The 16,107-nt window shown below is 46.8% G+C and overlaps 1 protein-coding gene across 6 annotated transcripts in view; it reads left to right on the forward strand.

The window, feature by feature from the left end:
- Positions 1 to 16,107, forward strand: part of ACACA (acetyl-CoA carboxylase alpha) — a 1,199,721-nt gene that overhangs the window by 225,886 nt on the left and 957,728 nt on the right. For all 6 annotated transcript variants that reach the window (XR_013608606.1, XM_078679777.1, XM_078679779.1 and 3 more), the window contains one exon: positions 6,126 to 6,289. Coding sequence is in view for 5 of the 6 variants with exons in the window: in XM_078679777.1 (XP_078535903.1) it covers positions 6,126 to 6,289 (164 nt within the window). In the remaining variant the exon portion in view is untranslated. The remainder of the gene's footprint in view (positions 1 to 6,125; positions 6,290 to 16,107) is intronic.

A 16,107-nucleotide genomic window follows, 5' to 3' on the forward strand; every position in this document is an offset into this window, starting at 1 on the left:
TCTCTTTCAGCCAAGTCATCACTCTCTCGAATTTTGCCATCACAATCTCGGACGGCCCATTAGTCTTGGCATCTCTCTCTGGCTCAGTTGTGGGCCACTCAGCGCTAACCTTGCATGCTGTCCACAGATCGCCTGGTACTACAATGTCAAACAGCGTGTTCAGATCTATCCAAAGGACCTTTGAGATTTTTACAAATCTCTCCACTTGCTTGTACCACTCCACTGGGCTCTCACGTAATTTGGGGAAAGAGGTGGTAAAAGCAGCTAAATCTCCCCTACTCCAAGGGACATGTACATAGTTCCCATTTGCAACTTCACGCAAAGGGTAAGCTTCTATTCCCTGCTGTCCTGGTGTCGTACCAATCATGCTTCTCCTGCCGGTCCCTTTCTTGGACCACCTCTCTTCCCACTTATCTAGTGCCCTCCATGTCCTTATTCCAGTAATCAGTTCCCTTATGTGTGTTTTCAGCCCAATCGTTCTCCTCTCATCTAGGTCTCGATCTGAGTAATGTAGCCTGTGGTTACCCTGTAATGCTTTGGTTCTTGACAAGTCCACCATATATTTGCCTGCTAGTTCGACTAACTTCTCATGGACTGCTCTCGCCTTTCGTGTGATGTCCTTTGCCATATACAGTATTTCATCCTGTTCATACATTTCCATTCTTTCTAACGGCAGGGTACCATCTACCATGTCATCCAGGTCTGACCTTAAACTGGAGACATCGAGTCTCTTGGCTTTTATCTCAGCTCGCAATATGTCTTTCGAAGGGGGCTCGCTGGTTTCCCTACCATCCCAACTTCGAGCTCTGCGTTTGGGCTCGGGAGAGTTAATGGGTGGCCTCCCTTGCTCCCATCTCTCCAGGTCCCATGCTCGGCCATCTGATCTTGGAAGGTGATGGAACACGGGCCTGTTACCCCTACTCTCTCTCTGCCCACTCTCATCTCCTTCTCTCCTCTCACCGCACATCTCTCTGTTATTTTCCCTCTGGTCGCTACTCTCCCTTTGCCTCGTATCGCTCAGTATCCGATACGATCCTTCCTGGTTCCCCATATTCCCTGGGCTGCGCTCATTGCCGTCATCACAGGGACTATGGTGCGACCTCTCGCAACTCCCATTCAGTTCTCTGGTGCCAGGCACACAGTGTGGACACTTAAAGCTGTTTCTGTACTCTTGCGCTCTCCTCTCTCCTTCACTGAGTATTGGGCGCGCCACCCCTTCACTCCCGGGGCCCCCGTTTTCCAGGTCTGTTCTACCTCCACTCCGGGCCCAATGGGTGACTCCCCTACTCCCTCTACAGTCCCACTCCGGGCTACTCTCCCCAGCCCCGCAGTGAGTCCGTGCTCTGCTGTCCTGACTTTCCCTTTCTGCTTCTGCAGCGTTGATGCACTTTTGAGCCTTCACTGCCTCATCCCACTGCTTCATGTACTCATTTAGCTCTTGAAAGGATTTTCGTCCAGATCCCCTCAGATCCATTGGCCATCTAGGGCCCCCAGGATCTCCTCCTGGGTCCCCTGCTGTGTGCATCGGGGTACTCCACTCTCTGGGTATCGGCATCTGACTTGGGGAATTAGTGGTATCGTTCCTCCTTGCCTCCTCTGCTCTTTCTCTGTCTGTCCGTTTCCGTTCTTCCCCTCTTGCTCTCTCTTGGTCATATATCGATATTATAGGACCTATGGTAACAGGTACCTGTAGTGCATCTGGTAATGGGTAGGATGTGGCGCTTTCCGTTTCCGGCGCTCTTTGTACCACAAACCTACCGACTACCTGTTGCACATGACTAGGCTGGGACAGCTCTTTCTTTGGCTCAGGATCCCACTCTGAACTGGGAAGCGGTCTATGCTCTCCTGCATTGCCCCCCTTTTCTCCTTCACTCTTCTCGACCTCTCCCCCTGCTCTATTATACGGGGGTGGCCTGTCTGTCAATAATCTGTTTATCAAGCTATCCTCTGTTTCGCTCTCATCATCTTCTTCCAGGGGGCTTTTATTTACTGGCGCCTCTAACACTGGGTACAGTTTATTTATTTCCAAATTATGCACTCTCCATCTTTTAGCATCCGCATCCCACCTGGCATCCTGTACTGCCCTTACCGATCGTTTCACCCTTTCTTGTCGTCTGTTCATATTCTTTTCATGCGCTGCCCTAATCCATGCTTCAAGAGCTTCAAACTGGGTTGGTCTAGGCAAGGGTCTCTTTGAGGTCATGACTGATTTCAATCGATGTAACACCTCTAATCTGAACGTCCCGTACTTCGGGAACGTCAGTTCCTCATTTCCTTCTGTAATCTTACTCCACTCTGATATCCAAAGGATCGTATGCAACCCAACATTTACTGCCATGTAACGAGCTGGCGTACCCTCCGGCGGGGCTTCTTCCCCTTCATACGATCCCCGCTTCTCTTTTTTAAACAGCGCTTTCAACCATTTAAAACACTTCATAATTATGCGCACAAAATCCAGCCTCGCTACTCTGTTCACTTCCTGATGACAATCCACCAATCCTGTCGCGGCTTTGCTAGCTTGGCCTATCACAGCGCGGTCTTTCTCCGGTCGGCCAATCACGTCGCGACCCTGTCTGACGTGTTCGCTAGCTGGCCTATCACAGCGCGGTCTTTCTCCGGTCAGCCAATCACTGCGCGACACCACCTGACGTCACTTTTCTCCGCTTCGCAGCAGCACCCCTCCTTTCTCAACTCGTCTCCCGGTTATGCATGCGTCCCATTCATACACCGAAAAATGACTACTTCCGACCAAGCGGTCACTTCTCTCGACTGTACGTCCACAGTCTATCTGTAATTGTCAACACAACTGACGAGATGTCTATCGTCTCTCTGATAGGTTGCTTACACACACAGTAACTTCCGACCAGCGTCCGTTACTCACGCACTCACTCTTACGTTCCCCCTATCTCGGTCTCTCGGGTGATCAATGGTACCTCATGACCCCCTTCACTCTAGTTGACAATTACTCTGGGTGTCCGATACACCCGAACCACTTAAGCTCTCCTTGAACTTAAGATTTCCACCGGTTGCGCGCGCTCACAACCTGTTCCACAGTCACTCTACAGACATTCAACTCCGCCAGACATTACAACATAGATACAATACAAAACACCGCAATCTAACACGCATAACCCTTTATACTCACTCTCGACCGATACTGCTGCTTTTTCTGTCTCACGTCATCCGGATCATCTCCAGCGGGCTGTTCTTCCAATCATCGATTTCTAGGGGCCTTGGGGTAAGCTAACCTGGCCTAGGTTACCGTCCTCAAGAAGGCAACCATCCTCTATAGCTACCAACTGAAAGGGCGAGATTTTGATCGATACCTTATATCTATTGATCCAAACCTCGATCTGGTCGACTGAACCTTTGTTGCCTGTCTGTAAGGAAAGAAAGTGCACCTATTTCCAAGTTAGTTCACCCAAGAAAGGACTCTACTCCCAAAGATCACGGACAACTTCTAGTTTTCAAAAGTTTATTGTAAAGATATAATGAGCTGCAAATACAGGCATCTCAGAATGAGATTCACGAGATACACAGGTCCAATTACATACATGTGCTCTCGAAAAGCCCTCAGACGAGCAACAGAAATCACTAACACAAGTTCTAAGAACAATAAAGCTATCAGCATAGACGCATATCTCTCCTTCATTTAGGTTGGAGGAAAACAAACACAGGTTAGGCGTCCCTACCCTGTTCTAGATGGTATCCCTACTTAACCAAATCCCAACCTAACAAAGGTGTCAGCAGTGAATGACCCCCAAGGGAAGTCACCCACTCTAAGTCTCTTGGTGAAAACCTAAAGTTCTCCAGTCATGACCCCTCACTGCCTACCCATCCGCTCTCTAAAGGGTCCTCAGGTCTCTGCTCTAACTCCACCCAGGGGTGCTGTCCCTAATACAAAACAGTCAACAACATTTGAGACGCCCCTTGCGAAACGCCTCTCACGTGGTGCAACTTCAGGCTTTTTCCATGATGCTTTGTATTGGGCCTCATGCGTTAGAGTTGACCTTGCTTCTCAGGCTCTTCTCCGGCCCGCTGATACCCCTTAAACATTCCAGAACCCTCCTCCATGTCTGGGCCGTCTACTGAACAGACCTCTATTCATTCATTTATAATTGGATCCCCCCTTTCCTGTTGCAGACAGATATCTGCCCCCAAGAACCCAACTCTCATAGACTTCTAAAAAGGCTTGCAACATTTCTCAGCCCAGACATGTACGTGTAAATCAATGCTAAAACATTTCAGGCCTACAATATTTCTCATTATGATTATAGCATTCAACTTCTTCATTTAATTAAAGCATGTTAATACTCTTATTCTTTTATTAAGCAAACATTTCTATAAATCATGGCCTATTTAATGCAATGACCAAAAACCTTAATGCAATCTGTGTCGTGAAAAGAACCACCTTCCCTTTCCCTCCAGCTCTGGCCCTGAGGCCTACCACGTTCTGCTTTTAACCACATACCATCTTATGTTTTAGCAGCTTCACGACATGGATTCAAAAATAATCACGTCTAATTAAGTCATATAATGTCACACATTTCTGTATTAGTTCCACTTCTACTTAAATCTCTATATTAGCTATACCTTTAGGATATATTTGCAGATACTATTAGCACTCATGGCATTTCTCTTCATGATTTGTGCTTACTACAGGTAAGTGTGATGTACTCATACATTTAAATCAGTTTGCGCTCTCTCACCATTACATGCTGGGGTGTAGGGTGGTCAGTAAGATTGGGGTTCAGATTTCCCTACAGTCACACTGGCATATAGGGGTCTATTTACCAAATTCTCACGCAGCAGCCAAAAATGATGCGCTGCATAAGGAGAGACCAGGAGAGCGCCATATTTACAGAGATATGGCACTATCCTCCCCTCTACCTAGTGCCGGCGCACAATTAAGTAGCCTTGCGACACACACACACCTTTGCGCCATGGTGCAAGGGTGTCTGCATGAGTCTAGCATAGGTTTTGTACTGGAAGGGTACCCTGCCAGCACAAAATTCAGTGCTTAGACTAATTTTAAAACTTTTCTCACTTTGTATGTGTGCTGTATTAAAGGAATGAAAGCATTTCTCCTTGTTAGTGTCTATATGAAACGGGTGTTATTTTCTGACGCAAAACTGTCTACTTTTTTTATTAAATCAAAAACCAGGGAGGTTGCAAGGAATGCACTAAATAATGCAAACCAGCTCTATGCACTGATTTGAATAACTTTCAAGTGAATTTCAGAATGTAAATTGGAAAAAAAAGATTTTGCGTCACTTTTGTGATGCAAACACAACACAAAATCTTAGTAAATAAATCCCATTACATTAAAATACACTATACGACAAGCAGGGGGCACGAGAGGGGCTTATGGGGCAGAGGAAAGGGAGAGTAATGCGGATTGGTAGGTTTCTAAGTGGGAAACACATTATTTTGTGAAATAGCCAACATGTTTTTCATTCTCTTTCCAAACAGAGAGAGTGTGTGCCTTTTTAGTCCGTGTGTGTGTAAAAATTCCTGGTGAAATCCGATAGACAACTCACCATACCTGAAGGAAAGCACTTACACCCAACTATTGATCACAAAATACATTTGTTAGGGAGGGGGACCCCCTGGAGCTACGCCCCTGCTTATGTGCTTACATGCACAAGCGCAATTAAATAAATACAAATCATTTTAGTCTGTTGATCTACGTTTAAAATAATATATTCTGCATAGCATAGATAACACAGCTATTTTGGACTTTATTTACCAATCCCTTTGCTTGGTTATTACCTTATGCTGTCAAGTCTTTAGGTGTCCGCCCCATTGGCCTTTATAACATTACACATTCCGATGAACTGGATTGCAACTTTCGGACATACTCTACATTCCTGGTCTCTTTTCCATGGTGGAGACTGACAGATTAGTGATCTGTGTTTGAGAAAAACTCATTGGATGCCTCCTGAGGGTTCCTCGTCCAATCGTATGCCACAGCCTCAATCTTTAATCTACTTTTGGCTGGTCCAGATCTGACTACCCAGACAGTGCTTGGGATGTGTGGACCCCATACTGTGAAACACACCCTTTGTCCAATTACTAAATGTGTAAGTCTTTGACATTTTTGTTTTTTTTGTTTTGTTTTCCAGGGGTTTAAGCCCAGCTCCGGCACAGTCCAGGAGCTGAATTTCCGCAGCAATAAGAACGTCTGGGGTTACTTCAGTGTGGCCGCAGCTGGGGGACTGCATGAATTTGCAGATTCTCAGTTCGGTCACTGCTTCTCCTGGGGCGAGAACCGAGAAGAAGCTATATCGTAAGTATGAGTTTCTGAATAGTTAATAATTATTCTGCAATATTCAAAATATTATTCCGCTGATATGCACAAGATCCCCCACCCTCATCTGACTCAGCAATATATGCAACCTCTCTGGTGGCTGATGATGGGGCTAAATAGTGCCCTCAAATTTGAGTGAGGAAGTGGGAAAAGTGAGCAAACTTCTCCTCGTTTAGTAAGGATTAGGAGAAGGGGCCTCCTCTTCATCTTCCCTGAGCAATTTTCTGGAAAGAAACTGGCCCAAATTGGGCGTTTTAAGGCACAATTTTGATATCAATTGGCTAAAATGGCAGAGGCTATCAAATGAAGGGCCTCGCTCTCCAATAAAATAACTTTGAAAAAATAGTGTCAAAACAATGAATTTATAAGTATAATGATCCCAGAGAGTTGCCTAAAGAGGTGTAAGTGTAGGCAGTTAAGAAAATCTGGTTATGCAAGGTCGCATGCAAGGCTGGCTTTAGGGTAGTACTGGGTAGTGACTTTGGTGGAGGTCGCTGTGTTTAAAAATAATGTATAACTTTAAAAGCATGTGCTGCAGAGTTCATTGTGTGCCCAGCAGTTTTCAAGCAACAATAAAAATGTCAAGATAACTCTGGTGATTAATGTTCCTGCTGGTGAGAGAGTAAGATTAGGCTAGTGGCAGTTTTGACTCATCATAAAGTAGCGCAAACAGCTAAGGTGCCTGCTGCAAAGAATGTTTACCATGCAAATCGCAGAACTGAGTGTGAGTGAATTATGGAGTAGCGTAAATAAAAAAATAAAATGTACTTAAGCAAGTGGTATGGAAAGATGAGGGGCATTGTTGAAGGGTGGTAGTGAGGGAATTCGTGGTGAAGGAGGTCATGGGGGAGAGGCTCCAAAAAGATACTTTCGCACTGGGCGCCACCAGCGCTAAAGCTGGCCCTGGTCACATGGCCATACTTTTTTCACAATGTAGCATTTTTCTTCACTTCATTTTCCCTTCTAGGTCCCTCCAAGTCAGCTCTCAGTAATATTTCATGGTGGACTCTACACTGAAGTGGCAGGGTGAATAGTTGAAAAGTTAATCAAATCTCACAACCACTGGCCACAGACAGCAGAGCTAAACAACTTCTTATAGGCTTATACTGCAATGCTACTTCCCTATTACATAGTGACCACAGGAGCAGATAGCTGACATGTTACAGCAATCTTACATGGAGACAGCAGTTGTGAAGTTTAATCCATACAGATCATGCTATACCTTTACCAGGTCACAATATAGCAAACACAGCACTAAGCACCAACTTGTGGAAAGAAAATGAAATCAGCACTCTGAACTCCACAATACCTCAAATATCTGATAGAGCCTTCTAGCTGCAGATTCCTTACCTTAGAATAACTCCAAGCATCAGCCTGTATCCGGAAACATTTTGAGCAGTACATTTGCGTGCCGGTAGATGGTGTCATTCAGCTCTTCAATTGCTTTGTCTGTGCCAGAAGCGATGTGCACAGTGGCTATATAAGAGCCACCCCAGCATTCTGTTGTGGAAAGGAAATAACCGTCAGTCATTGTAGATCTGGAGAGGGCTACCTGTAGTCCTTTTTTGTCTGACTTTTTTCAACGTTTTGTTGATCCTCTTTCATTATAGACTTGTCTACCAGTGTGTCAGGGATGTCAACGGGGTTTAAGCCCTGTGATTCCTGTCACAGATAGATGTCTGTGATAGTCCCCCATCGGGTTTGCTTTTAGTGCTTGGAGTTGGACCACAACTTGTGATGACTGATGTGCCATGAAACCCATGAAGCAGAGTGAGTACTCTTTGAAACTCCTAGTTGCCCCACACCAGTCAGCTCCATGACGCTTCAGGTCCTGGTCACGAGGAAGGTCCCGGGCCCGTTTGCGGAGTCGTACCAGGTGCTCGTCATCACACCCAAAGTTGTCAGGTAAATCCTACAAGAAGTCCAAGAAATCAAACAAGTTGAAATGCTCTTCGGCATCACTGTGCCGGTCCAAATCTTTGAACGAGGCATGGTAACAACGTCACTCTAGGCACTACTCCCAGATGGAGCCCGGCTCTGGGTCTGCACTGCACCTCTGCACATTCCTGATTTTCCCAGAGCCAGAGCGACACCCACCCAACTCTGTGGGTTTTATGAGGCCATGCCTCTCATTTTTGATTCTGGAGTGACTTCGGGCCTCATCGGTTTGGCCAGTGCCCCCACTGAATTTCCTCGGGCGGGTCTGCCCTTGGCACCATTTGGGCCCCCTGAATCTGGTGCTGGATCTGGAACGGCTCCGATTGCGAGACTGCAACCTTTCGCGGAGCCTGTCCCAGCAATGTTGTTCCTTATGGCACCGGATCCCATCATCATACCCTGATCTGTTATGGGGCTGGGATGGCATCACCGATGCAACTCTGCCTTTTGAGTCGGAGCCAGGGCCTCCTTTTTTGGGCAGGTCTGGAGAGAGTGTGATTGGAGAGCATCTAATGATCATTGTAGCAACAACCCCCTTGAGGAGGCTGATAACTGAGATGAGGAACTGGCGTATGCCAGTGGTATGGGAACCTCACCAGACACTGGCCTGACCTCTCCTCCTAGTGTGGCTATGGAGGAAGGGGCCTCCTTGGTTATAGTGGTGAAGAGGGCGACTGAGGTCCTGGACTTTCACCTACCCTCTCTGGCAATCAAGACAAATGTCACGACAGAAGTGCTTCAGCCGGACGTCACCCCATCAGAACCCCTTATCCCTTTTGATAAAGCCCTTTCTGATGTCCTGTTCGGAACCTGGGCCAAACCCTGCACAGGGGCACCTGTGCACAGGACAGTTGCCCACTGCCATTGCCCTGCTCCTGGGAACCCATCTTTCCTTACTCAGCACCCCAACCCAGAGACCCTTGTCATCCAGGCCTATGCCTTCAAAGTTAACCCTGGTGCGTTTCCTACGACATCACCCGAAAGGGAATCCAAGAGGCTGGACACCTTTGGCAAGAGGATGTTCCCTTCCACCAGCCTTGCACTGCGCTCAGGAAACACTGCATGCTTTTTGGACTGATGCACCCATACGGTTTTAGATTCAGTAGCACAAGTGCTGCCCACGGTCTTGGAGGAGGCCCGAACCATACTGTCACAGGCTATTACAGATGACAGAGATGCAGCAAAGTTCACCATTCGCTGCATACTAGATATGACCGACTCGCTAGACAGAGCAATTGCTTCATCAGTTGCTTTGATACGCCATGCCTGGCTGAGCTCAACTGGCTTTTCGGGGGATGTCCAGGTATCCCTTATAGATATGCCCTTCGATGGCACCGTCTCTTTGGAGACAAGGCAGATTCAGAGCTGGACCTCTTTAAGGACAACCAAGCCACTGTCAGGTCCTTGATCCTCTTCATGGCCCCTCGGCAACCCTGTTCTGCCTTTCAGCCCCTTCTGTGGCTACGGTAGGGGCTTCTAACTCTATCCATTCCCTCCCAGCCACCATGACCAATAGACTCCCCAGTTCTTTAGGGGCCGCGGACATTGTTCCCACAAGCCTTGTGAGACAACCAGCCAGAGGTCTACCCAATCCAGCAGCCGCATACTTCAAACCACTTTAGATTGCCCTTGTACCATAACAGGCACCCATTTGGTGGCAGAATCCAATATCACCCACCCCACTGGCAGTCCCTAACATCGGACAAGTGGGTACTTCAGATCGTTCTGCTGGGTTATTCCATTTATTTTCTGGAAACCCTGCCACTCATGCCACCATCTTCAGACCATCTTCAGACCGGCTGATGGAAGACCATCTCTCTGTGCTCTGTTAGGAAGTACACACTGTTTTGGCCAAAGGATAGATCTAGAGGGTGACGGCATCAGAAGTAGGTCATGGTTGCTATTCATGCTATTTTCTGGTGCCCAAGAAGGACGGAAGCCTCCACCCAATTTTAGACCTGCGCCGTCTCAATTTCTTCCTGGAGAAGGAGAAATTCAAGCAGTTCATGGCAGCTCAGGTTCTGTCTGGCCTAGACCATGGAGACTGGATGGTTGCACTGGACTTGCAGGGCGCATACATCCATATTCTTGTCCTTCATACCCACAGGCACTATCTGCTGTTCATGGTGAGCCACAAGCATTATCAGTTTGCTGTGCTCCCTTTTGCCATTTCTCCCTACCTCGACGATTGGCTGTTGAAGGGGGGCTCACCCCTGGCAGTTGTCTCCTACTGCCAGACTAATGCAGACCTCCTGCATTCGCTGGGGTTCACTAAAACGTGTCAAAATCACACCTGACTCCCTCTCAGAAGCACCCTTTTCACTGGAGCTGTTCTGAATATAGTGCAGTTTCTGGCCTATTCTCCAGAACGATGAGCCCAGGATATTCAGGCTATTATTCCAATGTTTCATCCTCTATCCTGGATTTTTGTGAGATCAAGTCTGAGGCTGCTGGGTCCCATGACATCCTGCTGGTAACACATGCCTGTTTGTATATGTGGGCTTTGCAGTGGGACAATGGGACCTGAAGTCCCAGTGGGCATGGCACCAGGGAAATCTCTCTGACGTTGTCCAGAAATCATAGAGCACTGCAAAACGCTGCAGTGTAAGTCACATCATCTTGCTGGAGCTGAGAGCGATCAGACTGGCATTGAAAGCTTTTCTTCCTTCTATCAAGGGCAGACTAGTTCGGGTGTTCAAGGACATCATCACCGCCATATGGTACTGCAACAAACAGGGCATGGTGGGGTTGTGGCCCCTCTGTCAAGGGCCCTGTGTCTCTAGTCACGGCTAGAATGTCAGGGCATTTCCCTGGTGGCTCAACATCTGGTGGACTCTCTGAAAATGCCAGCCGGCAATGCCTAGCGGATAACAAATGGCATCTCCACTGGAGGTGGTACACAGTGTTTTCAGAGATTGGAGAGACCCTGGTTAGATCTATTGCCCACCACTGAGGACGCGCAATGTCAGCACTTATGTGCGCTGGAGTTTCCAAGACAACTCTCACTCTGAGATGTTTCTCATTTCGAGTGGTGCTCTAGTCTCCTGTACGCCTTTTCACCAATACCACTCCGGCCCCAGAATTCTCAAGAAGATCAAGAATGACGGTGCTCAATTCATTCTTGTGGCTCCGGATTGGAAACAGAGAGTATGGTATCGCAAACTGCTGAGCATGAGCATCGGTTCTCCGATCAGGCTGCCTATTCAGGAGGATCTACTGCTGCAGCAGCAGGACAAGGTCCTGCACCCAAACCTGCACATTCTCCATTTTCATGCATGGAGATTGAGTGGCGGCAGTTGACACTTTTTGACCTTCCTCTTGGCCAGTTATTATCACCATATACCATAGATGATCATCATATGACAAGGATTTCACCACCATTATGTCAGGGATAGCTGAAATGATGTCAAGAATGACCAGAATAAGTCAAGTGTGAGTCACTGGTATGTTAGCAGATAGCCATAAATGCCAACAAAATGTCAGGGATGAGCCACCATTATGCCTGGAGAGCCTGCATGCTGCCTAGAATGCCCATATATCACCATGAATGCCCTCAGTGTGGGGCGTGAGCTAGGTGTCTAAAATTGTGGACGCACGATAATTAGGTTCTACCATCTGCCCCAAAATATCCTAATTCATCCTATTCAGAGGAGCTTACCCCTGATTTCCCCCCCCCCCTCCCTCCACGCAACTGAATCTGCTGAGATGGGGGTTTGTTGGCTGTGAGGTGTGTTTTAAAAGAATTCGGGAGCGAAGGAGAGGCAGGAGACTGGGTGTGACATGTGCACTCCTCGCTGAAACTGGTGGACCAGAGGCTTAGGACTAACACAAGACTACTAAGTCAATAATAGTTCTGCGTCGCTGACCTGGGGTGGGGTCGCGCTCTCACTGGGGGAGTCCTTGACTGGGTCTCGAACTCTATGGAGGACCTAACTTGGCACATCAGGTGATACCCTCCGATGGTAGAACCTCAGAGGATGGACATGGTACTAACGAGGTGGAAGCTGGCAGCACGAGTGGAGAAGCAGTACTCCCTGTGGACGTGTGTGCTTCAGCGGAGCCGGCTCATGCTGGGGGTGGTGGAGGCAGACGAGCATGGTGGAGAGCAATACGCTGATATGTGCCGAGGTGTTGTGCTGCTCCTCCTGCTCGGTCGGCAAGGCCACCGAGACCCGCTGTGCACATTTTTTGAGGAGGGAAGGAGCAGCACATAATGGCTTTTCCCAGCTGACTGCTGCAGTGGCAGAGGTGTCCGTCTCCCTATCGGAGCCATGGACTACACATATTAGACTTATACCATTTATGGAGTACAGCGAGTAGACTGGTCAGGTGGAAGTAGGTAACCTGGATTTGAGGATCCTCGCTTATAGCACATAAGGAGCTGAATCTCTCCGCTTGTGCCCTAACTCAAAAGGATAAAGAGGAGTCACCTTAGTAGTTCTTCCAAGGAACTGCAGTGTTCCTCATGGAAACTCGTTCGCCAAATCTTGGGGAGAGGAGAGCCACATCCAGATGGCTATAAGAACATGGAGATCATTAAAGAAATGCAATGGACAGACTTGGTCTGATTGATGGGCGGACCCTTCCTGTGCAGTCCCTGTGACATTGACTGACTGCTTGTGCCGCCTCAGCTAAGTGATGACCCTAAGGTCTGGTGGATTAATACATAGCAGCATTGAGAGTGGCATTGGTTGGGGGGAGTCAGATGACTGCTCTTTAAAAAAATATATCTTATTTGAGCTGCCTGCTCCACCACACCTCGTTTCACAATATGGCTAAAGATAAGCAACCAATGACTGACAAGCAGAGCATGCTAAATAAATACGCATACTCTGTGGGATATGTACTTATGCAAAAGCCTTCCTCGTCTAACACAGCAACAGATTCAGAAATGGCTGTGGCAATCAAGGCATACACTGTCGCAGCCCTCCAAACTAGTAACTTGTGCAGAAACATGCTTGAGGTGAAAATTGGATCCAACTTTGAGACAAGCAGTGGACAGGATCACTGAGGTGGACAGTTGCATTTCTGAGCTGGAAGACTCCATCAAGATGCTTCAGCATAAGATCTGTACAATGTCTGCGACATCTAGAACTTCAGAGGCACTAGTGTAGGTCGACGAGAGGCGAGCCAGTGTAAATAACTTTGTGGGTTTCTCCGAGTGTTGTGAAGAGTCCTCCCTGAGGGATTACTGGATCATTGGTTGCGTTCATTGCTGCCCCCGGAGTCGTTTTCTTCTTGCTTCCTCATTGAGTGAGCATACAGAGCAGTTGTGCAGGGACTGAGTATGGGGGCAATGGCTCGCCCTCTGATCACTTTTTTTTCTAAACTACAAAGACAGAGATGAGATTCTTTGCCTCCTAGGGTATATGAAATGTCTTATGTTTAGGGATTTGTATGTTTATGTCTAGGGATTTGTAAAGCGCGTAGCTGCCCGTAGGCTTCCCAGCGTTAGGAGAAAATTACATCGGTGAGCATGGTTAAGTCGGCGGAGAGGATTTTAGGGAAAGAGCCATGTTTTAAATCTATTCCTGAAGGCTACTTCATCAGTTAGTAAGCGTAGATCTTTGGGCAGTGAGTTCCAAATTTTGGGAGCCAGGTGTCAGAGGATCTTCCTCCCCATCTAGCTCTGTTTATTCTGGCTTGCTGCATAAGATAGTCTGAGGAGGACCTTAGGTCCCTGCCTGGGATGTAATGTCCCACCAGTTTTTTTAATTAAAGCAGGTCCTCTATTGTTCATTACTCTGTGTGCGATGCAGGTTGCTTTAAAGGTGATCCTTCCCTGAACTGGGAGCCAACGTAGGGTCTTCAAGGGAGTCTTGGCTGATACCTTTCTCGGAATTTTGAGCAGGGTCCTTGCTGCAGCATTTTGTATTACCTGTAGCCGATGGATAACATATTTTGGTGCTCCAAGATATAGTGAAGTCTTAAGCCTTGCTATAGACTCATAGTCGCAGTGTCCACATTATTTGCAAAAAGGTCTGTCGTACAGTGCAGGGGTTCGAAAACGATTCCAATGGTGAAAAACATTACTGCAGGGATCAACTAGGGGTCTATGTGGAAGAACTACCCGAAGCCTCGCGCCCCAAGGATTTCTGGGCCCCGCTTACTGCATACTTGTTGTACCATCCAGATATGGTGTAATGTGCAAGAAAAATATGCCTCGTACTCTGTATGTAACAGCGGATATACTATAACAGCTCCACCATTGAACTTGTCTTTTATAGCTTCCACGTACGTGTCTATTTACAATGTACAGGACGTTTCAAAGTGTTTAATGCCTTGAGTTCCGCTGTACCTGGGAATGGGGAGGGGGTGGACTCGGTTTTTGAGGGAGGTGGGTGAAGTTGGGTTCTTGGGGGTGTGCTCTTTGCTAACTTTTTCTCTTTCTGATGTAAATATTGCTTACATAGCAATTTGCTTTTATGATATTGACTGCCCCTCCATCAGGGCATTGGTGTATCCTTGCTGTAAGCTTTTCAATAAAAAGAATTTAAAAAAAAGAGATGAGATTCTTTGAATTTGCTCTAAATTCAAACACATTAATGCATGATCTCCCATAATTTTAGTCTTTCAAGACTGCACCAGATTAGTGCAAATGCAATATAATGAATCCAAAAGGAAACTTTAATTGTAATTTTTAACCTGTTTGAGTTAGAAGCCAAATGTTTTTTTGTTAAAATCTGCAGATTATGCTGCAGGTGGATTAGGTGGTAAATGCTGCAAGTCCATAATTTTGTAATAAAAGCAGCGGTTATGGAATCACATAATTCCATTGGCCCTCTTTATAGTGCACATATAACCTTGCTTTGAAACATATCTCACCAAACAAGCCTGAGTGCTGCCACTTTCCTATTTAAATGTCATGTGTAACCTGTTTAGGTGAAGGCGCATGCGAAACATCTTTGCATAATTCAACAAGCATACTGAGCCCCAGTCCACTTCATGATTTGTGTACCCCATTCACCTTGTTTGCTATGTTCTTATTCTTTGCCATCCATCCGCCCCTAAGGCCCAATACCTTACATATCACAGCCATTTAATTAATTCATTTATTTTTAGTTTTATATAGTGCGTACTAGACCAGAGACACCGGGTATCAGAGCGCTTTACATGAGCACCATTTTCGTTACAGAAGGCCACATTCATTTTTGGTAGGCACACCATTACATTACCCAAACCATTCAGACTATATTTTCCACTGTCATGGGTGTCACATCTGAGCAGTCCTACGAGGGCTGTAATTCTTTCCTCCTCCGAGTCCAAGCCCTCATGAAAGGCCTTTTTACCTTGTGATGCCAGTTCCTGCAAGTTTCTGCAGCTTTCCACCTCTGCAACATCCTGTGTGAAGATTGAGGACTTGTTCTTGATAACTCTGAATTTTGCTGTATGTAGTACAATTTATGGAAGTCGCAGTTGGCGCATTTACGCATTAATCTAAAGGAAGTAGTTTAGTTTCTTTTCCACCTTCACTGTGTAGTCTGGGAAGAAATGTCATTTTCTATTGTACACAGGCCATGAGTTTGGGCTACCCAAAAGATACGATCTCTGTCTCTAAAATTTAGTAGCTTGGCCACCATTAGTCTCGAAAGGGCATGGTACTCATCTAAACTCCAGGGCCTAAAACAGACTTGTAAGAAGCTTGAGAGAGACTGGAGGAAAGACTTCTCTAGCGATAGGAAACTTAAATATAGAGAAGCTATCAAATTATACAAATCTGAAATCAAATAGCCCAGGCAGTTTACTACGAAAATAAAATTTTATCAGCGGCTAATTCCACCTGTGAGATCTTTCGTATTGCCAAAACACTCTCCAGAGTTCCCCCTTCTCCAGCTACCCCTGACATCTCAGGCACACGC

This window comes from Lissotriton helveticus, chromosome 3_1, assembly GCF_964261635.1.
Source record: "Lissotriton helveticus chromosome 3_1, aLisHel1.1, whole genome shotgun sequence".
Taxonomy (NCBI): Eukaryota; Metazoa; Chordata; class Amphibia; order Caudata; family Salamandridae; genus Lissotriton; species Lissotriton helveticus.